Genomic DNA, 27,641 nt, shown 5'->3' on the forward strand with positions numbered 1-27,641 from the left:
GATCGGACATGTGCTACATATGAGTCGGAGAGTGCACGTAAAGTAAATAGAGTAAGCGTCGCGTGACGCCTGCAGTATTGTTAATAATAATATTTGGGGTTTTACGTGCCAAAACCACTTTCTGATTATGAGGCACGCCGTAGTGGAGGACTCCGGAAATTTTGACCGCCCGGGGTTCTTTAACGTGCAACTAAATCTAAGCACACGGGTGTTTTCGCATTTCGCCCCCATCGAAATGCGGCCGCCGTGGCCGGGATTCGATCCCGCGACCTGGTGCTCAGCAGCCCAACACCATAGCGACTGAGCAACCACGGCGGGTTGCAGTATTGTTCTTCGCGTATGTATTAAGCGAAAGACAACAATAATGCGGTAAGAAAAGTTAGTTGATAGAAACAATACTGAACCGAGAAGTAAGCTTTAGGGGGGTTCTGAGTCACACTAAAGGTCAAAAGCTTCGCTTGAACTTTTTTTGAGCTAGAAATAGATATAAATTAAAGGGGATCATGTATGGAGAGGTTGGAAGCATGTGCTTCCGGCTACTTCACGATTAAAATGTGATGTGCAATTTGACGAAGACAGAGACAGGTGACCCAAAGCGCTGTGTGTGCGTTGTCTACTTCCTCAGTCTTCGTATAGTGGCGCAGCAAATTTTAATCATAAATCCGGACCAACTAGCTACGCCGATATGTTCCTGCCATTGCTCCATTTCCTTCATACTACACGCGCTATAGTGCGTGTCAAGTATTCGTACTTCTAGAGGCTGTCATACTGTGCGTCTAATTCAGCTTTATAGAGGCCAGTTTATTTAGTGCAGATATAGTGCCGTCTGTCGTACCTGCTGCTATAAATTCTTGCCACAACATGTCGCACAAGAATATGACTTCATTTGCCGGCGTTATCGATTTGATCTTACCCGTTAAGAATGAGCGCGTCGACCAAACCGAGCACTTTTGGTGCAGTCGCAGGAACGTCAAAATATTTAGTGTACACTTTATGAAACAGTTTATACCTTCTGGTCGTATCTTTGCTCCACAGCAATATTCATCGTCGGTCTTACTTGAGTTTTGTTATAAAAAAATTTGGGGCAGCTTCGCACTAGTGGTGCGAAGACTGGGCAAACAGCGAAGTTGGCGGCCCCACCTAGGTTATCCTTAGTTCGGCTGCGTTTATGCGTGGTTATTCTTGAAGACTTGGTCAAGTTTTCTGCGTGGAGTCGTCGTTAGCACCCCCCTCCCCAAGATGTACACTCGGTCATTAAAGTATGTACAATGTGTTGTTTTATTTTCAGTACCAGTCATTTCTTTCGTCGTCCGATGGCACTACACAGAATCTCAGCCACAAACTCGGCAACTGTGGCCAAACTCACTGCTTCGAAACTCGCGGGAAAACCGTCTGTCGGCACCTCCAATGGATTTCCGATTTCGCCGCTGAAAGTTCTCCATGGCTCGCAGGCCCGGATCGTTTTGTCGACCCATCTGGTTGCATGCACGCTTTTACTCGGTAACGCGAGCTCGTAACTCCGCATCTCCTGCAACTCGCTGACGTTTCGCCGCCGCACCACCGGCGCGATATTCGGGATTGGACCGAAGTCGTCGCATCCGTTCTCGAGTAGCGCCGCGGTGACTTTCGCGCCGCACTTGTTCTTCTTCGGGAGTGAGGCTCTGTTTCTTTCCCCTCATATCTCTCTCCGCTGGAGACCCGGCTGTTCTGTCGGCGCGGCGGCGGAGCGGAGCTGCTTTTATACCCCAGTGGTGAGGTCACGGCTTATGTCCGCATCTGCGCATGCGCGGCCTCCGTACGACGTGGCGAGGCAAAGCTACGGGGCGGAGCGGTGCTGGCGCGCGCGTTGACGTCATCGCTCAGCGAGGTTTTGCTGCGCACGTTCGCCGGCCTAACCACCAGTTTAAATAGCATCGCTGTTAAAACTCTGCGCGTTCTCTCCTTTCCCATCGAGAATGCTATGTCACGCTGATAAGCCGTAGGCCGTTTGCGATCTGGAAGTACCAAGCGCGCAACGTTACATAATGAATTAAAAGACCCGCGAGACAAATGACGATTATCGTTCGGGGACACGATAAGCCCCAAAGGGTGCTAGCTGTTCCTACCCTTCGAGTGGCAGTGGGTGCGGCAGTGGGTGCGCGCAGCTGCACGGGATCTCACCTGAGGCGCAGTCGTCGACGTTGATCTCACACGCAGTGCCCGCGTAGCCGGAAGGGCAGAGGCAGCTGAACGCGTTGAAGCCGTCCACGCACGTGCCGCCGTTCAGGCACAGTCCCGGCTCGCAGTCGTCCACGTCCTGCTCGCAGCGCGGTCCGCGCAGCCCCTCGGGGCACACGCACCGGAATCCGTTCGCTTCGTCCACGCACGTCGACCCGTTGGCGCACGGCTGCATCTCGCTGCAGTAGCTGAGCGCTGGAGGGTTGAACGCAGTTGGTCAGCAAGAGCAGGGTCATTGTGAACGGGCTTATGGACAACGCCCACGTTGTGTGCTTTCGTAAGAGAGCTCCTCCGCACGTTGAACGCGGTTTTAGTGTCTATTTCTGGTAGTCGTTCGCTTTTTTTTTGTGTGTGTGTGTGTGTGTGTGTGTGTGTGTGTGTGTGTGTGTGTGTGTGTGTGTGTGTGTGTGTGTGTGTGTGTGTGTGTGTGTGTGTGTGTGTGTGTGTGTGTGTGTGTGTGTGTGTGTGTGTGTGTGTGTGTGTGTGTGTGTGTGTGTGTGTGTGTGTGTGTGTGTGGAAAGTTGGGAAGGTAGGTCGAATTAAATACGGCTATTCCACAATCCCAAATTTGTTGTTCAAGCATCCATAAAAAAAGGACATAGAAAGAAAAAAATATCTACAAGCACTGTATACATACACAAGCACACAAAGGATCTCCTTACGGGCACCAGCACAGAAAACATTGTCCAGTACCCACAGGGTGGTGGCCCATAATTTGTAGTAAAAGAGTACACGCAAGTCCCTTCATGTATACGTTCTGTTACGGGTGAGGTGCATTTGAAAAAAAGATTGTCTAATCATAATGATTGTACAGAAACATATTCACTGGACTTATCAATATAATAGGATAGCATAGGATAGATTAGGATGTCCTTCTTCGATGGCGCGTACCCACTGCGAGGGATTGGCCAAGATTTGGATGGTATTAGGAGGATGTTGGTATTACAAAAACAAGTAAAAATATCACGTGGAAACGGATAAAGATAATGTATGAAGAACTTAACAGAATTGTCTTGAAACAACTATGAGTTCCACGGCTGAGCAGACATGCCTGTGGTAGTTTTCAAGGGAGGAGGCTCCGAGACAAAAAATATATAAAATGGAAAATTTTGAACCAAATTGCGTGAACGTCGGTTCTAAAATGTTTTCCTTAAAGAAGAACGGCGGCAAAGTAAGAAAAAATGATTTATTGTATATTCTACTGCACAGAATGGGCACAGAGGAGAGCGTGCCAGATCAGTCTTGTGGATAAAAGTTTAACAATGGTACTCGGCAGCGTAACCGGGTAAAAATTACTTCAGTTTTTCTGGTGCGAAAGGAATTTTCGTGCCAAGGGAATGTGAGGTGTCGATATTCAGAAAAATTTGTCATCGCTGAGTTCACAAAGACTACAGCAATTGCATATCTCCAGAATCTAGTAATAGTTAGGTAAGCTGATGCCCGAAGTAATGATAGTACAGGGCCATTGAGGGCCGCTCTCGCGGGGTCGTCAGCCATTTCATTCATCTATAATCCCCTATGACCAGGCACCCAAAGGAGGAGGAGGAGGAGACAAAGGAGAGGAAAGACAGGGAGGTTAGCCAGTGTAAGTACCCGCTGGCTACCCTGTGCTGGGGAAAGGGGTAAAGGGAATAAAAGGAGAAAGAAGAAGAGGAAAAAAAATGGAAAGAAAGAGAAAATTCACACAGTAACGCGAAACTACGCGCTACAACGTTCAAAGGCGGTCGCACAATTCGCAGTTCCTTAAAAACTTCAACAGAGCCCTTAAGGCCTTGAGTGCCGAAGCCCGTCTGGACCAATGTCCTAGAGCTTTTTCCTCTGTAAAGGGGCGATTGTCCAGTTTTGCGAGAGCGGTCACGAGCACTTTTCTTCGCACTGCGTAACGGGGACAGTCACATAGGAGGTGTTGAATCGTCTCCTCGCAGCCGCAGGTGTCGCTCAGGTCTCTCCACCCAAAGTAATCTAAATAAATCTATCTGGGCAGGCACTAGAAAATGAAGTGTACATATAAGGTTAGTGCCACTATTTGTTGTGAGCGATGTACATAACGATAAAGAATCCGTTATTATGGCTACTGTCGATACTGATGAATTTAGTTTACGTAAGGCTAACACTACAGCTAGAAATTCAGCCAGAAATATGGATAAGTAGCCCGGAATCCTAATTGAGAATGAGCAGTCGAGAGCAGGAGCGAAAATGCCAATTCCAAATTTTTCTCCACACGGTGAGTGGTCCTTTGCAATGACCGTATCTATACCTAAACTCAATAAATGATCTTGAAATAGTCCATTTAATACATTGTGAAAGAGAAATCTTGCATTGTTTGGGTATATGTTGTCATAGATGATTTGTAGACTCTCTCGCACATCACAAATAGGTGGCACCCCCCCAAATAAGTGCATTCAAGAGGTTAATCAATGTTTGTGCAAAGGCCACCAGTGGTGTATGAAACCGGGACCAGTGTACTCCGAAAAATAATGCAAGCTGTGAAATGACAATTTTGCAATCTTCTAATAGGGGGATGCGAACATACTTAAGAATGTTTGCACCGTCAGCAACCGAAATCCGCACAATATTGAGGGAAACCTGAGTTCTTGATGTAATACGTTATTACCCACAAATTTTGGTAATCTGCAGCTCAATCGCAGGGCTTCTCGCTCGGTCTGAACAAGGGGGTGTAATTTATAAGCTGGTCCACCAGAAAATAGTACACATCCAAATTCTAAAATTGGCCGCACATACATTTTATATATCATTATTAGTGGGTCTATCCGCGTCCCTGACCGACTGTTGCACAACTTACGTAGCATGCCAACTGCTCTCACTCCTTCTTTAACCATATGGCCAATCTGGTCAAGCCAACTCAGGAAACCGTCACAGACTACACCTAAGTACTTTACCGACACCACCTGAGGTACAGTCTCGAGATGCTAGGATAGTGATATGTTAATGAGATTATTAAGAAGGAAAACCAATATCGAGCATTTTCTCACGTTAAGTGAAAGGTGAACCTTGTTTAAGCAGGTTTATATGGCACAGAGATAGCCTGTACTCGATGATATAGGGATGTGAATATCACTGCCTGATGTATAGAAGGCAATATCGTCTGCGTATGCATATGTTTGTACATCTGCATGCCGAGGAATGGAACTCATCAGAACGCTAAATAATATTAGAGAAGTGACAGCACCTTGAGGAACACCTCGTGATTGATCACGTATGCTCGAAGAAAAGCCTCTTAAAGAGCAGTAGAATTTCCTCCCATTTAAAAATTCACATATCGAGTTTACAAGATAACTTGGCAACTCTAGATCTCGCAATATTCGTAATATATATTCAATAAAATTACGTATTCTACACTGTCGTAGGGTTTCGATATGTCTAGTGTCACAATAGCACATATCTGCCTTTCGCGCCGAGCTAATTTTATTCTACTCTCTAAGTCCACGTGAGCATGCCAGATTGAACATTATGGTAGGAATCCTATTTGGTAGGGATTACGAAAGCCTTTGTTCTCTACATACATACGGGCATATAGTATTCTTTCAATCAATTTCACCAAATTTGACGTTAGTGCTATTGGTCTTATATTAGCTTCTGTATATCCTTCCCCATGATTTTTAACAACTGAAATTATCTTAGCAATTTTCCATGCAAACGGAATCTACGCAAATCTAATTGAGGGATGTATAATAGCTAAAAGGTCATCAGAAGCTTCCTATTCCTCCTTCTATTCGTCGCTCCACTACTTTAACGTTTCATTCAAAGATCTGGCTTCATCTTTTTTTTTCTAGCCCAAGGAGGTTTAAAACAAATGACCAACCTTTCCCCTACCGGGAAATGGGCGTAAGCGAAGCTTGTCCTGTGTGCATCTGACCTTCGTCACGGTAAGTAACCCACATGTAACGGTGCCGGATTGTGTCGGCCTTTCTCTCCCTCAGTTCTGGATATTCTTTTCGCTGATGTCGAGTTGCCTGGGCTCGGGCGGCTCTAACAGCTGAATCGGCACGCCGACCGCGAGCCCTTTCACGGGCGAGTTCTCGGCGCCGCTCGTCGAACGCTGCCCTTTCCTCGGGAGAACGCACAACGCGTGGCCGTCCTACCTGATTTCCGAGGCTTACTGAATGGAAACGAACCGGCGCAGCGCACACGACGCCCTTTCCTGGCTATAAATGGCTGCGCGCGTGGCGTGAGCGCGCGCCTATGCAGCTGGAATCCTTACTAATTACTCACGCTCCGGCTCTGCCGCAACTGTCAACTCTTCAAACTACCCTTTCCCGCAGCTTCTCTGCTCTGGGAGCAACTCGGTTGCTTGGCGTGACCATGACAACGCCACTTGTGAGCCAACAGAAGTTTCGCTTGAAAAATTTGCTGGAGTGGAGATGCCGTCTCAAAAGTGAAATCGAACCGGCGCCATCTTACCAGAGGCAAGAAGGAACGTTAGCAAACAGCGGGGAATATACGAAGCGCTTTCTTCCCACACCGTGCTATTTAGGATGCTTAATTTAGCCGTAGATATATCGTTGGAGATATATATCCCAAATCATGAACAGCAGGTTGCCATTATCCCTCAAGAGAAAAGTATATAATAGCTGTGTGTTACCAGTACTCACCCACGGGGCAGAAACCTGGAGGCTTACTAAAAGGGTTCTACTCAAATTGAGGACGACACAACGAGCTATGGAAAGAAGAATGATAGGTGTAACGTTAAGGGATAAGAAAAGAGCAGATTGGGTGAGGGAACAAACGCGAGTTAATGACATCTTAGTTGAAATCAAGAAAAAGAAATGGGCATGGGCAGGACATGTAATGAGGAGGGAAGATAACCGATGGTCATTAAGGGTTACGGACTGGATCCCAAGGGAAGGGAAGCGTAGCAGGGGGCGGCAGAAAGTTAGGTGGGCGGATGAGATTAAGAAGTTTGCAGGGACGGCATGGCCACAATTAGTACATGACCGGGGTTGTTGGAGAAGTATGGGAGAGGCCTTTGCCCTGCAGTGGGCGTAACCAGGCTGATGATGATGATGATGATGATGATGATGATGATGATGATATCGTTGGACGTCTTTCTTTCTGTCACTGGTTTCAGAAGGAAGCCTAGGCGTCTTCGTTTTCCAAATTTTATGGCACATCATGATGTCATTACTCAGCCACAGGTAACATTTTAGACAATTAATTCGAGCTTTTATATTCAAATAGCCCTGGCATTTGCAATAACTGACCAAAAGCACGTGAGCTGTGAGAAGTTTAAGATGTCGCGGCCCTCTTTCAGAGTAGAAGTACAGGCAAACTCTGGCTTCACCTGTGCTGGTAAGGAACTACGGGGACTGTCACTTCAGCTTTTTTTTTTAAACCTCCTCGGTCTCGCCACAACCATGGCGTTATGTTACCCGTTTCGTATACCAAGCCGATCGGATGATTGAGGGCTGATTGAAGGAGTCAAATCGTGTCGGACCCGTCACAGGGGCAAGCTAAGTGTTGCTAGAGAAGTGTCCTTGCGACGTGAGACGGGCGACCACGTATGTTAAAGCTCTGAATCGGTCAATAACCGTGAAAGGACCAATATATTGGACCAAAGATTTTTTCACATAAGCCCCGCTTACAGAGGGGTCCATAGCCACACCTTGTCTTTCCAATGAAACTGGCTCGTGGCGGCTGTCATACCGCTCTATGGAGCGATAGTGCGGCGGCAGTGTGCGCACTTTGGCGATTTTACGGGATTCCTCAGCAAGGCACAAAGTTTCAGCATCTGCGGTTTCGTGCTTCGCTGCAGTGTAGGCCATAGGTGATAAGCGATCAGACATCGTCCCATTTCTTGTAATTGGATGCCACAGATAGAGCCAGCATGTTAGTCAGGGTGCGGTTTGGACGTTCTACAAGGTGGCACAACGTCGTGTGCTACGACGTGTGGTACGTTTCCGAATAGCGAAACTGTGAAGTGCAGGGGCGAAGCAATCCTTCGACAGCGTCGGCGAGGAATCGGCGATCAGGGTTGTTGATGATTACGCGAAGTGGGCTATGGCGAGGAACTAAAAAGTGTGATAAGAAGGCAGTAACGCAAGCAATTGTGGAGGAAGGTAGGGCTTAGTAAGGTGGTCGATACAGACGACGACCCAGTGGTGGTTATTTGAAGACCGCGGAAACGGTCTAGCAGGTCGATACCAAATTGCTCGAAAGGCAAAGTAGGCAGCCTTACAGGGTGGAGAAAACCGTAAGGAGTGCTTGCGAGTCACTTATAACGCTGGCACTGGTCGCAGCTGGACACGTATTGTTTAGTAGTAGGACGCATTTTGTGCCAGTAAGCGCTACCTGTATTCCATGCAACTTGTGAATGAATACCAGAGGGCCTGATGTCAGACCATCATGCATGGAACGAAGAACTTCGCATAGTGGGACGCTATAACCTAAAGCTATTCCAAACTTTTCTATTCCAATTCTGCAATCAGCCCTCCGCGATTGGTAAAAAACTTTTTTGGACCAGCACCACTTCGCCTGTCTGTCACGCGACGTCACGAAAACCGCGATAGCTCCCCATCTGATATGATGTGTACACACTGATTATGCATGATTGGACCCCATGGTTGGACCGAACAAAACAAAAATAGTTATTTCTGATTCGATGCCTTATTGCCATTAGACCTCGGCTATTGGTAAAAAATTTTAGGGCTGTGCCCTAAAACTTCGCCTGCTTGTCACGCGACGTCACAAAACCGCGAAAACTGACCGCGTCATAGTTACGTGTACGCGTCAAAGATGCAATTATGTGCCGAACAAAACTGGACTTTTTGGAACGTTTACGACCTCGCTTTGCCAACTCTTCTTTGCTGAGGATTCATTTTAGCAGCATTCTTTAAATTCCGTGGCATGCCACCGCCATTTCTAGACCAGCCACCGCAAGCTAAGTAACGGAAAGCGGACCAATCGCAGACGCCGGTACCACTGTATTCATCGGGTTATCGATTTTCAGTGCGCTGGCTCGGCCCCATCGAGTTCCTCTCCACTTGAACTTGCTCCTTGCCTCTTGTCAGCCAATTATGCAATTGGCAAGCCAAATGCAAATTTGACGTCAGAAGACTGGAATAAAAACATATTGGAATAATTTTATGTTATAAGGCCCGTGGTCACATCTATGTATGGTATCGCAGACTTTCGGGAAGAACCAGTAAATATCGCAAGCCACTTGCTGAGAAACTTATACAATAGTCCATCACGGAGACAAAAGCGACCACTCGCCTTGGAATGGCGGGAATCGGCGAATAGGGTGCCCAAACATAAATCGTTTCGCTGTTCTCGCTGAAGCACGGTTACGTCAGGAAGCGTGTGCGAGACAGCAGTAAAGCAGGGGTCGGATGTGTCCGCATCATCCTCTGTCGTTGCCAGAGGGAGACGTGAACGACAGTCAACGTCGGCATGACGTTGTCCACCCTTGTAGAAAACAAATAAAGTCATATACAGCCGTATAAAGCCCAGTGTCGAAGGCAGCCAGATGTTGCGGACAGAGAGGGAAAATTTCTTTAAAATAAGGCAGAGAGGTCTACTTGAGCTAGCGCGCTCTAGCCTGCTACTTTGCACCGGGAGAGGCGGAACGGGGACAAGAAGGTGGGATGAGGGATGATAATGACATAAAAAGGGGGATGCACAAGGGTGAACGCAAGTTAAAACATGCTGTTGATAAACATTCAGAAATGTCATCCATGAAACCACCGCCGGGCTTCACATATTGTCAGAGGTCACTGGTTCAAATCAACGTTCAGATAAAGGTGCTAAGACGAATTTGGTACAAGGACTTCCCTGCGTGAGCAGCACAGGCGCCAAGCAACAGCTTTACAACATGTAAAGAGCTGCGATAAGCGGAGAGTAACAGGCCAACATAAGGGATGATGGTCGGACACAATCGTGAACGGACGTCCGTAGAGGCAACAGCGAAACTTGTGGACGTTGAATACAGCCGCCAAGCATTCTTGTTTCGTCAAAGTGCGAGTGCGTTCAGCCTTGCTTAGAGAACGATTCGCATAGGCAACGGCATGCTCTTCGTTACCATGGTGTTGAACTATAGAACCGCTCGGGTGCTTATTCCGCTTACGATAGTGTGCACTTCAGTAGGAGCAGATATATAGAAGTGACGAAAGACAGGTTATGACGTCAACAGAAACTTGAGTTGGTAAAATGCCGCGTCACTTTCAGGCGTACATTTAAATGGGGCGCCTTTTCGCAAAAGACCTCATTGGACACACAACGTCCGCGAATGTGGGCCTAAAACATCGAAAAAGTTCGACAGCGTGTTACACTTCTCTAACACGTGAAGGCGCAAGTTTTCAGAGCACTTGGTAACGCATTAGCTTATACGATCTGAGGGGTCAAACTGCTTGCAAGACATAAAAGACTGCAGCGTAAATGAAGTGCACGTATGGCCCTTGAAGTCGACCTCCTCAGCGACACTTGTGAGCACTTAACGCACTACGTACAGGTGCAGTTTGCTTGTCGCCAGTAAGTGTTACGAATGTGTAACACAACCAGAACACAAAGACACCCATGATTGTTTGTCAAATTCCATTTTTAGCGTCGTCCGGTGGTAAGAGATCATCTAGCCAGATGCCATCACTGGGGCTGCACTGTGGCTTCTCGACGTTCAGAGACATAATCATCTCCTTATGGTCTGTAAAGTAGCAGGAGGTGTACGGCAACCGTTTAACAGCATCGTGGTTGTGGGTCACCATGTGTATGCACGTTCCCCTGTTTTTAGTGATACTCTTCGTGGGAGTGACCAAGTCCAATACTAGCTCTCGCTCCACTTCGGTTAGGAACGCCGCGTTAGTGTGAGTGTTCTTGTTGAAATCACCAACTAGGAGCATGGGTCACTGTCTAAGGGTAAGTGGAAGAATGCCTGTCAGTAAGCGACATGATTTTGCTTCTGAGACGTTTGGACCGGCGATAAAACGCAATTGTGCGGGCGGAGCATCTATTTATTTCCCTACTAGACGCCGCATTTCTGTAAGTTGTATACGCGATTCTAATGAATACATGCAGTGTACTCTTCCCTTTGCTGAGGAATTGTAGCCTCTGAATTACGAGATGGATGCGCCTTGCATTTTTTGTTTGCTTAGATGGGTATGAACCATTGCAGATGGTGATAGTTTTTGTACTGTTGGAGTGGACGACACATTTTTTCCTATGAGCCATAGTTTCTGTACCATTGGACCGCACGATGCGTTTTTAAGGTGGGAGCCATTTCAATGATCCACTTAAGGCTTTCGCCTTAGCAAGAACGTCGTCCCAGAAAGGCGTTGACTTCTTTTGAGACGGAGGTGGTTTAAATGCACTGACAGCCTTCATTTTGCGGACGTACGGCCTCTCATTTTGCGGGAGATGCCATCTTTGTCAACCAGGTGGCCATGAACCGATGTTTATCGCTCACCAAACTGGTACTTCTTGGAGTTCAGAACCAAGCGGGTGGGCACTTTCGACGGAGTCTAATACGAGGCTTAATCGGTCGTTATGCTTATCGAAAGTGCGTCCGAAAATGGTCACGTCGTCTAGACAACACAAACAGACCTCCGATTTCAGAACGTGAAGAACTGAGTTCAAAAATGTCGAAAGTAGTGGGGGCGTTGCAAAGCCCAGGCAGCATTACACTAAAATCATACAGTGAATCGGGCGTGACGAATATGGTCGTTTCCTTATCGGCACGGTACGTATGAATCTGCATTTACCCTGGTTGTAGATCTAGTGACAAAATGTAAGAGGCAGAATGGAGACACTCAGTGACGTCGTCAGTGCGAGACAGCGTATATACGTCCTCCTTGGTCACGGCGTTTAGTTATCTATATAGGGTGTCCCAGCTAACCCAATGCCATACCCAATATGCCATACCCAATATGTCAGCGAAAATACTCTTGCATCGATGTATGCAATCGTCGGAATAGGAATTTATTTATTTATTTATTTATTTATTTATTTATTTATTTATTTATTTATTTATTTATTTATTCATTTATTTATTTAGACAAGAAAAATAACGCGCTCTGCGGGCTACCATTTATATGCTCAAAATTCACATTTGCGTTATCCGCGAGCTTCCATGTGGCCGTTCGTCGGATCTCCACATTTCATTGCTAACCGTACTCGCTTAAAGACTGTTTCTTCCGTACCCATACCAGCAGTGGCTGCCGTAATTATAGAATATAGTGCCTTCAAAAAGGCCCGCCCATAGCTCTACCTCCCCTGCCCCCTTCTCTATTATTTTTTTCTTTTCATTTATGTACATGTTTATTTATTGTTGGGGTTTCTTTTTGTCCCTGCACCGCATTGCTTCGAGACCCCGTCTCGAGAAGAAAAAAAGGAATAACTTAAGGCAACCACAGCCAAGGAAGAGAAATACACTTGCCTACGCAGTCAGATTCATTCACCGATCCAACGGCATACGTTCCGAGCCCATCGTCGCACTTTAGGCACGAAGTCTGGTTCGCGGACGGCTGGTACTTGCCAAGGGGGCAAGGCTTGCACGGCGCCAGACCATTCGCCGAGTACGTTCCGGGGTCGCAAACACCTAAGGAAAACCATTCAAAAGAGTACTGTGCGTCTTAAAAGATTAACAGTGCACACAGACGGGTACAGAGTGAGGAACAACAGGACACAGCGCTGATTCTTGTTTCTTGTTTTTATATGAATCTATGGTTTGATATATGAAAGTGAAAAAAACTGTTCTTTCCAGCCGCCTATGTTAGTAGCCACCTCATACTGGCTGCTCCAGAAGTACTAATAATGAGGCTTGGGTGGTGTGGACAGAGGCTGCTCTCTATTAGAGTCGTAAATGTAGACTAAATGCAGTCTCTGCGCAGCTTACTGTGAGAGCTTCTGGAGAGGCCATTTCGAAGTCGATTATATAAGGGACAAACATGGCTCGTTGCGATGATAGGTGGTAAACCGAAGCTTCTCGACAGGAAAAGTATACACAGATATCCCGTTTGCTTTAGTGAAAAAAATATTCGGGATCACCCTGATCAGTGAATTGGCATTCGCCCCCTATAATCTTTAGAGCAAAATGTACACTCCCCGTCTGACTTCTCAGTAATGGGACTTTCAGCAATTTACAAGTTCAAAAAACGTAGTAGGAATAAGGAGGTTATTTCTTAAGCGAAACATTCCATCCAGCGAACATCATGAATTCTGCGACAACCAATATTTCGTTAATCTATAATGCTACATCTATTTACTTTCTTTCTTAATTAATCTGAGGCACGTGTTGCATTTGAGGAATAGAAGCCGGTCAGTGCTCAGGCCAAGCGCGCTTAATTTCAGAGACAAGTGCCGCATTTGTGATGCTCGTCCCCAAATATTTGGCGCAATATGCGCTGGTTTTATGCCATGCGTGGTATCGCAATGCTAAAGTAAATCTTCTGGAAAGAATTACGTGGTGGTTAGACCAATTTTTAGCACTTTCAGAGTGCATACGCAGAAGCCCTGCCCGTACCTTAACGACAGCCCTCACCGTTTTCCCGCTTTGCGAAGGGTTTTTTTTTTTTACGCATCAATTTATGGCTTCACATAATGGCTACAGTTTTTCGACAAACAGGCAATATTGAGTGGAATGCCGAGGGTAATGTCCATTGTGCATTTTTCCAATAATTTTCAGGGAAAGGTATTGGAGAGGAGGGGGGGAGGGATTGTAAAAGCTTTTATTCTTACTTCCCTGTTTTTTTTTTTATCTCAAGGACTAGGTGTTTTTTTTTTTTGTAGCCAAGCTGAACGACAGGGACCACAGAAAGGCACATTTTACATACACAAAGCGCTATGGCACAAAGTTAACACGATTTTTCCCATAGTCACCGTTCAACCAGGTAAGGACTATTTCTATCGGCATGTTTTGTGCAGTGTTTGCGTAGTACAACACTGCGTGAAATGTGTCTATTCCCAACAAGTTTAAGAACGAATATTTGGTAACTTGCGCTCTTCTGATCATTTCTACATGCACAAAATAGACGTGTCCTGAGCACTGTCCAATGTCAGTTATAAATATTGTTACAGTAATTACTTTGTTCGAATAATGACAAGTAAATATAGGAAAAATCAATACCTGATCTTATCGAGCACTTGCCTATCTACGCCAGGAAGAATAACGAGTTGCCGAAAAAGCATTTTTATTTATATTGCGCCCCTTCTGATGAGCGACAGAAAGGCTCGGCTGAAGCAAGCCGGGTTAGCGAGAAACACCCCTTTCCAAGCGTTGAGGTCCCTTAATAGCTTAGCTCAAGGCTGGCAGCATGCTTGAACTTACTGTGTGTGCATTTTAATAGTGTTCGCAGCGCATGCATACTAAGGAATATGTGCGTTCTGTGAACTCTATAAAAAAACGCACAGTTACCTACTCGTCCAAGCTTCAACCCTTGCACACTGTGTCACCGGTAGCTACCCAGCGACAGCTCAATTCTGCCTTCTACCATCGCGGCGGATCCCGTGCACCAAGGCCGTCTAGGGTTGGACTTGGGGCGCCCAGAAAACGCGGCTACAAGTCTCTACAGAACTCTATAATCTCTATAGAAATCTATAAATCTCTATAGAGCCCCACGAGTAGCCGAGCACCAGGCCGAGGGACACCTCTGCCCATGAAAGAAATCGATGGGCTTCCGGTGACATAGAGATTCGAATCATGTGCGTCCCGCATATGAGGTCCAATGTCCTTCTCGATTTAAAAAAAGCTTTTGACACCGTTGATCATAATGTCTTACTTAATAAGCTAAGCAGTTATGGCTTTCGCAACAACGTACTTGAATTGCTTCGTAGTTATTTCCACAATAGAAACGAGATCGTTGATATAAACGAGATAACCTCATCCCCTCAGCATCTGAGAATAGGAGCCCCACAGGGATCTGTGCTTGGTCCCTTGTTTTTTACAATTCATATCAATGACTTAGCCCAGATTTTAACGTCCACTAATATATTAAGGTATGCCGATGAAACTGCTGTGATAATCACAGGTATTAACATCAAACAAATACAAGAAAAAACACAAATAGAGCTTGCTAAGATTTCTGAATAGTTTCTTGTGTATAAATTGACAACAAATACAATATGAACGAAATATACCCTTTTTCATTCACGTTTCAAAACCGCCAGTAGTGATTCTATCTCGTTGTCTATAAATAAATGTCCTCTCCAACGCACCGACTCATATACGTATCTGGGCGTTGTTCTCGACAAAAATCTGAACTGGCAGTACCACATAGGAGTTCTTTGCTTCAAGCCAGCATCTGGCTGTTATGCACTTCTCAGGGCACGGGAACATTTTTCGTGCTAACTAAGTGTTCCTTTCAATCTATACTGTTTTTTCTATATGCTCCATGTGTTCCTTATATTTATACTGTGCATTAATGTGTCGCAGACAATCTTACTGCAAATTATATATTTGTAAACTAGTAGCCTTCGGGTAAGGGGCCATACAGTGTTTGCAGACAATTTGTACTAACTTTGGAGAAAATAAACTTCGAACTCAAAACTTGATGTTCTACCACTAGGCCACTGCTCCAGTAGATGGGAACACAGCCAACCGACGGGTCTCTCTATGGTTATGGCGTTCTGCTGCTAAGCGCGAGGTCTCGGGTTCGACTCCCAAACTCCGCGGCCACATCCAGATGGGAACGTAATGCAAAGACGATCATGCCACACGCTTCGGGGTGCGCGCTATAGAACCACGCGAGGCCATAATTAATCCGGAGGCCCCCACCACGGCGTCCTTCGTGATCACGTGCACTACATCCTGACGTTAAGTTTCATGCTACAGGACTTCCAGGTAGACGATTCTTCAAAGCGTCTTTGTGTCCACGCGGCGATACTTTGCACTCAGTGAGGACGACTTAGGAATTGATGGGCTCATTAGGAAAATGTAGGATGCATTGTCTATGTAGCAGCGGTCGATTATCGGCTCGCTCACTTCCCCTGCTTCTCTCCACAAGCTCATTTTCAATAGCCTTGCGAAATGCGGCGGTACCCTTATTTGAACGCTCCTCCATCACTTTCTACCCATCGGTTTCTATGCACGTGTTTCGTAAGTAGGCATTAACATCAACTATACGGACTGTGACCGCCCGTTCTTGCCGTCAGGTTTTTGTGACGCACAGGCCAACAATTCAAGGAACACCACATGGCTCTCTTGCTTGAAATTTCCACGCCTGGGTGACCTGAAGAAACAGCGCACCCTGCAAATACACAAATCGCCCTGCAAGCAACTAACACCGGACATGCTGCAGTATCTTACACGCGCGAGACGTTGCTGCCAGCTCTCGAGTTACGTACGCATGATTGGTCGACGGCGTAAAGTGTGTATATGTATCTCCCACACCCCAAGGGGAATACCACCACCTTCGGCAGTGCATGCCTGTGTTTGTGTTAGCCCACGAGAACTTGCCCATGTGCCGCTGAGTGACATGCGCGCTGTCAGGCAGCTGCTTAACCTCGCTATATAAGCTTGTCCATAAAGGGTTCATATATCTTGCTCACCGCAGCGGAAGTGTACCGTCCCAAATGGACCCTGACTAGAAGAGGAGCACAGTTCTAAGAACATGAATGAAGTGCCGTCAGCTGCGGAAGAATAAACAACCCGCACGAGTGCCCTGCGTGGGCCCTGTATTTTAAGCCAGTTGTGTCCAGTGCGTGCAAGGCTGATTATGTTAGCGAACTTAACTCCGTAATGAATCACGGATGCACAGTAACATTCTAACTGAAACAATCGGCATCAAAGCAAAGCACCTCCAATAATTGGTTTTCTTATTTTTCCTGTTCTTTTTCATAATTCTTTTTTCTGGGGGGGGGGGGGGGGTGAGGGGGGCAGAGGCGCACTCACCTTGGCATTCGGAAGAAGAGCTAGCACCCCAGTATCCCGTCGACAAGCCTAGGGTGCACTTCTTGCAGGAAAGCTGGCCAACTTGGTCCTGGTAGGAGTGCGGGTCGCACGCTATGCAAGGCTCCTTGCCGGTCCTCGACCACGTGCCAGGTGCGCACAGCGCTGTTTGTGACGCGCAAACGATCGAAATCAATTCGAAGCGCGTAGCTCGAAATCATTCGAACGCTTGATCAATCGCAGCACCTAGCTTCACAGGACGGTCAGTACTACAGTCGAACCTCGACAGAAAAACATCGACGTGATGAATTATCGCATACTACGTGGTAAATAAAAGGAATATCGGTAGTCGTGAGCGTTATGGCTATAACAAAAGTGAAAACGCAGGCACAGGCATGGCGTTGGTTGCAACGAGATAATTCTTTTTGTGCACAGCTCGAAGTATGTCAGCTATATGCGAAGAGAAAAGCGACTCGCAAAAATAAAGCGCAATCCATTGCACACGTGAGTGACGTGATATACACAATAAAGTTAATGCATAGGCTCCCTAAGGGAGCCTATACATTAACTCTAATGTACAATGGCTGCTTGCGCCATCTGTTAAGAGCAAGCATGACTCAAATGTAGATGACTGATAGGAAATGTGGCTTTATATCACGTTTTCGCATTTTCCACTCGTCGTTTCGGATTGTCAAATCCGAGGGAAGCCTAATGGCGGGAGTGTTTGTGTAGGCGCGCTTTAAATGTTTGCCTTAACTCTCATTCGAATCGCATGGTATACTGATGGAGAAAGTTCTGTCTTTGGCGGGCAACGTCTCTGTGAGCTCAGCATTCAGGTTACCTAGGCAGTCAGACACGGAGCCCGTGTTTCCCTCCAGCGTAGTCTTGTTGTCCGGGCATGGAGAGCAGGATTCGGCCGCTTCCTTGTCGGAGTACGTTCCTATAGGGCACGCCACACACGTGCTCTCGTAGTAGTAGGTCCCCACAGGGCAATTGACTACGGCGAGGAAAGGCCGTCAGTTGAAATATTAGAAGTATACCACAACATGCGGGATTTGTTCACACATGTTTAGAGCGCACTTATAATCAAGCTACAAGGATGTAGCGAAGTCCGACCGCAATACGATATATTGGCGGACCTCCTCTGATCACGTGGCCTCGAGCTCACTTGTTCACGTGGCCTTTCGGTGGCCTCGGGTCTGCGGTGACTTTTTTTTCCTTTTTTTGCGCCTTCTCAATGATGGCATGCGAGTTGAAGTCACGGTTCGTGGAGACTTAGGAATCACACACTGAGATCCATTTGAAACAGCGTCATTAGGACTCCTAGTGCACGTACTGACAGTGACAATTCAATATGCCGGCTCTTTGCTGATGAACACCAAATAATTGCAGACGTCTGGCACCGTAAAACGAAGAAATGTTCCCCTCACGTCACTTTCTCCCAGGAATTACCCTGTGTGAATAAGAATCAAGAGAGCTCACATCTCTAAGCTCCAGTTTCGGTTATTTGTTTTCTGAAAGATTTAATGCCACCAACGTAGTAGCGTAGCGCAGAATTATCGAACAAACCCCGCTTTCTTTTTTAAAGTACTTTGTTTTCTCTTTTCTCTCTCTCTCTCTCTCTCTTTATGTTTGACAGGCTGTTTGCGCTATCAATTTCTGCGATGTCAGAAGCTATAGGTGCTCTGAAGTCTGTTGTACAAATGTACAATACATGGTTTTCTTCACAGTTTTTGCGAGTTAGCGCTACGCTAGCCACCATTCATTTGCAGTGAGATGTGGCTGAAATGCTGCTTCCTACGAAGGCCAACGACCATATATTCATTGTGAAGAAAATAGCAGGCCCTATATACAGTGGCGTAGCAAAAGGTGGGGGGGCGCGGGGCCGAGGGCCCCGGGTGCAAGGGGCCATTGGGGGGGGGGGGGGTGTCATTTACGCCTGCATGCACCCCTCTTTCTGCCGGCTTGACTGGGCGCAAATTGCAAAGAATGCTCCGGTATCCAGTAGCCCGAGCTCAGGCACCCGACGCGTTGCGCCGCAGAATTGTCGATTGCAGCTCTATCAACACCACACGAAATAATTGCACGAATGTGCGGGCTAAAAAATTTAATTCGCGAAATGGTCGTTAAACTACTCGCCTTAGCCGAACGTTTCATGTGGGGTGCGCTCGTGCTGTGCGTTCATGCTGGGAGCAGGAGTCGCGAAACATACAGTGAGGCGTTGTAAGGCGTTGGGGCTCTTGGGTCCCTCTTCCGTTCAGAACGCGCAGCGAAGACGAACAAAGACAGCAGCAAGAGGACGTTGAACCAGTGCGCCCGGCGCTCGCGTTTACGGCGAAGCATTCGTTGAGAGCGACGTTGCATAAGCGGGGCCGTCAAAAGTCGCGAATGGGATTCTCTGGATCGTCTTCAGACTCGATTCGGCCGAAGAGTTTGGCGGCGTATGACTCGACAGGCTGTAGTCGCGGGCCCGCCGCGATGTCCGGCTCGCTTTTACTTCCTCTCTCCCGCTCGCTCCGAGAAGCCGCTGCGAAACCTGCCGTTATGTTTGACGCTTTCCTTCTTACCCTCGAAAGTTTCAGAAAACTGTTGTTGCTGTGTGACTTCATTTCACAAGTACAGTGTCTGTATCAGCTGCACAGAATTTTATAAAATAAAAAGAAAGGTGAATTTTTTAAGGATATTTCCCGATCGAGATTCTATGAAGTTATGTCTTTTTGTGATTACTAGGAACTCGGTTGCGCGATAAATATGGCAGATAAGTAAAAACCACACCCTTAATAATCCCGTAATTAGTACTTATAGAGGAAGCACTTCAATTCGAGAATTGAGGACTCAAAGTCATATTATTAACTCCACAAAAACTTCTTAAACAAAATCGTTTTGGGTGCTACAACCTACAGTACTTTGCCCCTGCGGGCGGTGCCCAGTGTGAAACCTGGAAATTGTCGATATCCTCGTCTTCCTCGACTACATCAGGGGGGGATGACAGAAGACCTATGGGCCCCGGGTGCCAGACGACCTAGCTACGCCACTGCCTATATACATCAAAATCCGTCGTATTTACGGACAAATTGTACGTGAAATCATAATGCATTCAGCAATCGGAAAAATCAATGGCAGCGAAATATGTCTTGCAGTCTCGCAATACTTTCCCTCGGTTATCTATTCTTCTTACGTACTCGGTTATTAACGTGCAGTCTAAGAAGCGCGAGTTCAAGTCAGGCAAACGATGCTTACGAAACAAAATCGAGCAAATTCTAGCATCGCGTGAAATGGTGAACATTGCAAGAGCTATACAACAATTCATGCGAAGTCCGTAAGCTGCTCGTACGCTCACCGCAGTGCAGTCCATTGGACACCTGCCCTCTCTGGCAAGCAGACTTTACCGAATGCGTGGTCTCTACCAGCGTAGCTCCAGCAAACGTTCCGCCAACTGTAGTTTGGACCACTTCGCTCAACGCCGCTTCCACCGCTCGCCCCAATGCGGTCGTCTCCGTGTCGCTTTGGTGAACCACGCTAGCGTTCTTGCAATACTGATATGAAACGTTTAAAATGAGATCAAAATCATGCAGTTCACAAGACACTGAAAACCAATTTATTATGCGGAGACTTCAGTGTTGAGCTATCAGTAATGGGAGTTTTAACTTTATCTAAAGGCATGGTAGCCGCGTAAGGGTTGCCTTTAGAGCTAGTTTATATGCACTTTTCCGGACACAACTTTCCCTAGCAAGTGAACACAGTGCACATTTAGATTTCTTTTCTAGGTATCCCTTCGCGATTATGGTATATGTTTACGTGACCCAAACGCCTGGAAGAATCAAGCAAAACGGAATTCTCTTCGGATGTACTGGTCTTCTATAGATAGCAATAAAAGAAGTATCACAATAGGGAAGTTTTAAGGGTAGCAAAAACTTTTACTTAATTATTTGTTCATCTGTTGCCGAAAATTGTGCCCGTCAAACTCCATAAGCTACTAGCGCAAGCTCTGCATTTGTGCTGAAAGCATATAGTTTCTTTTCTTTCTTTATTATTATTATTAAGAATACTTGCAGTTTAACTTTGAAGGTCATATATAAGAAATGCGTTATGCGATAGATGGCTGCACGAAATGGATACCTCGCAACCCTCAATCAGGTGAGTGGCGTTGAAGTCGGTGTCCAGTGGAAAATCGAAAGAGATGATGAGGTCGAACTCGTCTTCTCCGCTTCCGACTTGAGCCTGCCGTTTCTTAAGCCGTCTCTCCGGTCGCTGTCCATTTGTAGCCGGAGCGGTGCTGCCCGAGAAATTCTGCGGTCTGCATTTGATCGAAACATTTTCCACCGTGCAGCCACGGCTGGGATCGCAGGAGCCATGTACAAGTTTTGCTCGTTCTTGAAGCATCGCGTAGAACTTCTCCTGCAACATTCTCATCTTTTTGTCGCTCATCTGGCAGGAATTTGTCTGGAACTTGAACTCGACGGTGACGTTTGCTTGCTTGCTTTTTTCTGATGCTGTAACAAAAGATATCAAAAAGAGAAACCAGGAAAAAGATGTTATATATAGTAATGGCACCTTGGCGAGAGCGTAACAGTTCTTCCAGTTGGGACACCATTGGAGCCGTTCTGTGAAACGCGTGCACACACCACCCATATACTGACTCTTAGGTAATAGCCAAACAGGCGCTTCTAAACACCCGACGTCTGCAGTAAGAGAATTGAAAGCGCACAAGGCAACTTCTTACAACACAATCGTGAATGAAAATTTTGCATAACTCTAAGGGTTCCCAAGAAACAAAAACGAAGTACAAAATGGCGACAGCCCTTTCTACGACTTGTCCATTTTCGCTCGTATTCTTGGAATCAGTGTGAGCCTATCCTATCCTGCAGTTGACGTCACTTCAGAAGCCGGTAAGCCTGAGGAGCCATTAGAAAAAGACGTAGTGTGCCCCCTTATTCCTTCGCACAGACCGAAATTACGGCTGTTTTCTACAAAATGCACGCATAACCAGATTCAAAAAGTTATATGATGCAATACATTTCATTTATCTCCCCTGGCACAAATACTCTATTAGAAAAACTACCAAAGGCATTGCCCCGAGAGCACGTCGCACTTATTCTTTACTCGGGAATTTAGTTTCCACGCCGATACACGCTGCCCTCGATATGGGGCGTAACCACTGAGGGAGCGAAACATAGTAGTGAAAGATTGACCGATGAGTTATCATTAGCATAATTGTTTACTGGGACAAATGATCGTGTTGATAACATGTCAAATTCGGATCTCCGTGATTACCTTCAAAATAGTTTGCATCAAAACGTACTTACTTTCTGGTACAAACTTGTAGCAAAGACTGGCAGACAAAAGGCAAATGGCAAAAATAAATGTGAAAAATCACTGTATCAAACCTCACTCGCACCCAAGTTATAGCGGATCTAGCAGATATTGTTTCTGCTTTCGATACAATGCTAAAATATGCACTACATGATTGTTTTCTGCAAATTGTATATAGACGTGTAAGACAGAAATCTGCATGTGGTGTCACAGTATATAGGCTATAGCGTGCAGGCTTCTGCAAGAGGAGTGGTCCAATTGTCAGAAATTGTCCAACCGACGCCGTGAAGAACCAGAACGAAATAGAATGCTGTTACCAAAAGGTGATCGTACATACTAGAATACTGGTAACGCGACAGCTCTCGTGAATGTAGTCATCTTGCCTTTACTTACGTAGAAAAGTGAGAAGGCATGTTTCTCTAGAACCGGCAATTCCTAAATCCTAAATAAACAATAAGGACATCAATAAGTAATTCAAAAAGCAATCCAGAAGCAAATAACACGCAATCAGCACATGAACGTACGACCACGCTCAATATGCTCTCTAAAAACAGTTGCCCTCTTTAATATAGGCCCCTTTGAGGTGTGTATTTGTCCCACGACAACAACCGTCGTCTGCTTTGCTTGGGTTTCTTTTCTTGAAAATACTGCACTCGCTACTTTCCTGTCGAAAACACTGTCACACTGTTAACACGCATGTCGTTCGTGACTTGGAAGTGTCGCGCTCGCAGCGTTAAACAAAGGAAATGCGGGCGTGACAGATGACGATTGATCTTGTGGGACAAGATACGCCTAAATGAGCACCAACTTTTTTTAAGAGTGTGAGCTACAACAAGTGAGATACGCTTTCCTCCTCGCGTATTTCATTTTTTTTTCTCCTTGCTCGTTCGCTCGGTTGTGCCTAGGCTCGCCGCAGGATTGGGCGCCTAAGAGCTGCGCTCTGAAAAAGTGGAGAGCGTCTAGCCATTCCAGAAATGCTCATGTACTCCAGTGCTCTTTGCTATTTCCTTCGCGGAGCGATAATACAATGGCCTGCAGAGCAGACCATAAGTCCTCAGCGCTTAGCGCAGCATCTTTGTTATGGAGCACGCTGCCCTAGCTTCGTAACTATTTCGTTTTCTTTTATTCCGTAACAACTATATGAACACTCCAGGCTCATTTCTGCCGTCGCCGTGATGTTTCGTATAAAGCCCAAAGGCGGTAACATCGTCACCACGTGCTGTAGGCTGTACACTCTTAAACAAATGGGGTGTGTACTTACCCTTTGGGGTGTGTACTTGCCACACAACAGTAATCGCCACCGACTACCGACGAACCAATGAGGGCACAGATCACGTGCGAGGTCAAAACAAACAAGTAATCGCCTTAATAAAATCTCTAATGAAAGTCATTCGCGTGTTGATAAACGACATGCACACGCCATCTGCTCGAGGTGCACTACAAGTGCTGGACGGCCTGGATCCGGTTCTTGCGAGCCTCGAGTAGCAAGCACAATGGCTCTACCGCGTCAGCCGTTCTTCAGACAAGTCAGGGAAGCATCTATTATGCAATAGAATGCCCGTGGCCTGAAATCCCGCAGTGATTTTCGCCATTACGTTTTCACCAATCGTTTACCCATTGTTGTCGTCTGTGAACCGAAGCTACAGAAACCCGTCCAGATCTCAGGCTATGAACCTCATGTGTCATCGACTTGTACTGACATTAGCAAAGTGACCATCTACATACGGTGTGAACGGACTTATGTTGTTCATCCAGTGCGGCCACATGACACTAATCAGTATGTGTGTTTGACCGTGAAAAAACAAAAACTTGCGTTTACTTTAGTGGGCGCTTACCTTTCTCCATCAAGTCGTTTCGATAGGCAGAGACTGAGTGACATTTTAGATGTGACACCTATTCCATGGATTGTTGTTGGGGACTTCAGCGCGCATCGTTCACGTTGGGGAAGCAACAAGATAAATTCCAAAGGAAGAAACCTCGTGTCCTTTGCTTGCGACCATGAACTTTGTTGTCTAAATGATGGCAGTCCCACGTTTCTGCGCGGCCGGACATACAGTAGTTGTTTAGACTTAGCATTTGTTTCGCGATGCCTCACGCGCTGCGTTCATTGGTTCGCAGATATAGAAACCCATGGAAGCGACCACATTCCTACCTACCTGAAGATAAAAGGCCTCACCAAATTCATTCCATCAAATTTTAAACAAACAATCGATTGGCCCGTGTTTAAATCACTTATGGAAGACGCATGCCACGAAGGCATTTCGTCCACACTAGAATTTCAGATCGCCAAGGCTATGCAGGATGCTATGCGCTCATATCGGCCATTAGAGAAATACACAGATTTTGATTCGGAAATACAGAGCTTCCGTGCAATCCGCCGGCGAGCGGAGCGACGGTGCAGACGGACTAAATCATTATACGACCTTAGAGAGGCCGGACGCATTCAAAAGAAAATTCAGCGTCGCCTTGCTGCACTGCAAAATCAACGCTGGAAATCGTTTTGTGAGTCTCTCGACCCGCGTAAACCTCTGTCGGTTGTCTGGAGAACAATCCGTGGACTTCCATCACCTCCTCAACAGCGTCGTCCATTTAAGTCTCTAGCCCTACATCAAGGACGCCGAGAAGTCGAGGTAGCCAAAGATTACTGCGCAAGGATCGCGGGTCCGGCGCTCACGTATTCACCTTGCGCACCTATTCCCATTGTGCCCCCTTGCTCCCGGGATCCTCGTATGGACGCTGCTTTCTCCATCGAAGAACTGGAGGCCGCACTTGCCGGTTGCAGGCGATCTTCGTCACCAGGACACGATGGCATCACATACTCTGCGCTTGTAAACCTTGGTCAAGAGGCCAGAGATGCCCTTCTTGGCCTATACAACGCATCATGGCGTGACGGCTTGGTCCCTACAACGTGGAAATCCAGCCGGCTTGTTCCACTCCTCAAGGCTGGCAAATCCCCGTTGGAATTGTCATCTTATCGTCCAATAGCACTGGCCAGCTGTGTCGGCAAGGTAATGGAGAGAATGATCCTTACACGGTTAGAATGGTACTTGGAATTTTACAACGTCTATCCAGAGGTAATGGTTGGTTTTCGACGTGGCCGCTCGTCAATAGATAGCGTTATCGACTCAGTAACATACGTACAACACCAGAAACATCTGAAACGAATCACTGCGGCCTTATTCCTTGATGTTAAAGGTGCGTACGACAATGTAGATCATCATGCAATTCTGGACGCCTTAGAAGCTGTAGGGACTGGTGGACGCACCTTTTGCTGGATATGCAACTATATGAATGGAATATCTTTCTTTATTTTGACTGAAGATGGACCAACGCCACCTAGCTATACCAGTCGTGGTGTGCCGCAAGGCGGAGTACTCAGCCCTACCCTTTTCAACCTGGTGCTCGTTGGTCTCGCTGATTCGTTACCGCAAACCGTACAACTCTCCGTATATGCAGACGGCATTTGCATATGGGCTTCAGGCGTGACACGTGTATAAGTTCGCGCACGACTTCAGAAAGCCTCAACGGCTGTGTCAAGATACCTAAGAAGACAAGGCCTGGAGCTTTCTGCTGAGAAATGTGCAGTCGTTGCTTTTACTCGCAAATCGATGGCCCCGTATGCTTTGCGGATGAATGACCAAATTATACAATATAGACAAACGCACCGATTTCTTGGCGTCATCATTGATAGAGACCTGTCTTGGAGCCCTCACATCTCGTACATGACAAAGCGTTTGGCCGCCGTTGTGGACCTTCTTGCGTTTCTCGGCGGGAAGTCCTGGGGCGCAACAGTACCGTCAATGTTGCAACTATATAAAGCACTGTTTTTGTGCTTCCTGCGGTACAGCTTACCTGTAATAGGAAATACTTGCACCACGAATATTCGCAAACTCCAGAGCGTGCAAGCCCAAGCACTCAGGACTTGTCTCGGTCTTCCCAAAACTACGTCATCGATTGCGACAGTGGCCATAGCCAGAGAGGCTCCTTTGACAGTATACATTGATACAGATGTCCTGAGAGCGCACATCCAACACCTGACTCGGATTCCCTCACACCATCTAGCTTGCTTGCCAGCAAAAAGGCCACTTTCAACTTTTGCTAAAACTATTGTAAGACATCAGTCGTACTTGCCATCAGAATTTACGCCCGCTACACGATTGTCAGATACATTGTGGTGTCTGCACCGGCCGCAAGTTCAACTGACAATTCCAGGAATCAGAAAGAAAGCTGGAGCGCCATTGCAAGCTTTGAAACAAGCAACTTTGGAGCACATTCACAACGTGCAAGGATTCCGGCAACATGTATACACAGATGGTTCAATAAAACTCAACAGCTCTGCTGCTGCAGTCATATTCCCGGCACAATCTGAGGAAATCAAATTAAGAACTTCATGTGTGACCCCATCGACCGGTGCAGAACTCGCGGCGCTCCGTGCTGCACTTGATTTCATTAAGCAGAAGCCACCGCAACAATGGACAGTCTTTAGTGACTCCAAGGCAGCCCTTCAGTGCATACGAAGCCCAATGCGCCACGGACCCAATGAACAACTGGCCTCAGAAATTCGGCACATATATCATCAAAGCTATGACAACGGACACAACATAATCTTTCAGTGGCTTCCAGGACATTGTAACATCAGCGGGAATGACCACGCCGACGAAGCCGCCCGATCTGCACATGAAAGTGGTCAACGAGTCTTCATTCCGCTTTCGCGAACAGACGCTGCGGCTGAGCTGCGATTGCTGTCCCGTGAGTGTACTTTGCCCCTGAGGAACTCAAATGTTTTCACAATGTGTCGGTTGCGTTCGTTGTCTCCGGACATACGGATGCACCTCCCGCCTGGATTACCACGACGTGAACAGACCATCCTCTACCGTCTGTGGCTAGGCGTTGCCTTTACAAACGCCTATGCTTTCCTCATAGGAATGGCCAACAGCCCCAAGTGCGACACATGTAACATCGACGAGACGCTCGCACACATTATCTGTGTCTGCCCGCGGTACAGTGCTGAGAGACAAGTGATGTGCAGAGTACTGGACCAGTTGGACAATCGTCCACTTTCAGAACTAAAAGCTTTAGGCCAATGCTTCGAAAGAACATCCGCGTTGAAGGCCTTACTCGCGCTAGTAAGGTTCTTGCGGTCTACGGGGCTTCACGACAGACTCTAAGAATGCCGCCCCCTACCGCTCTGTAGTGTACGCGCTTTGTTCGTGCTTGTCTCCCTTTCTTTCTATCTCCCCCTTCTACTCTGTTTCTCTTTTTATCCCTCTTAACCCTT

At 46.7% G+C, this 27,641-nt stretch overlaps 1 protein-coding gene across 1 annotated transcript in view; it reads right to left on the reverse strand.

Moving 5' to 3' along the window:
- Window positions 1-27,641, reverse strand: part of LOC142579436 (sushi, von Willebrand factor type A, EGF and pentraxin domain-containing protein 1-like) — an 87,703-nt gene that overhangs the window by 27,645 nt on the left and 32,417 nt on the right. The window contains exons 13-18 of the mRNA XM_075689600.1: window positions 21,170-21,543; window positions 20,391-20,586; window positions 17,892-18,047; window positions 17,054-17,215; window positions 12,602-12,763; window positions 2,161-2,412 (exon numbers count right to left, since the gene is read on the reverse strand). Of these exons, the coding sequence (XP_075545715.1) occupies window positions 2,161-2,412; window positions 12,602-12,763; window positions 17,054-17,215; window positions 17,892-18,047; window positions 20,391-20,586; window positions 21,170-21,543 (1,302 nt within the window). The remainder of the gene's footprint in view (window positions 1-2,160; window positions 2,413-12,601; window positions 12,764-17,053; window positions 17,216-17,891; window positions 18,048-20,390; window positions 20,587-21,169; window positions 21,544-27,641) is intronic.

Source organism: Dermacentor variabilis, chromosome 4 (assembly GCF_050947875.1).
Source record: "Dermacentor variabilis isolate Ectoservices chromosome 4, ASM5094787v1, whole genome shotgun sequence".
NCBI classification, from domain to species: Eukaryota; Metazoa; Arthropoda; class Arachnida; order Ixodida; family Ixodidae; genus Dermacentor; species Dermacentor variabilis.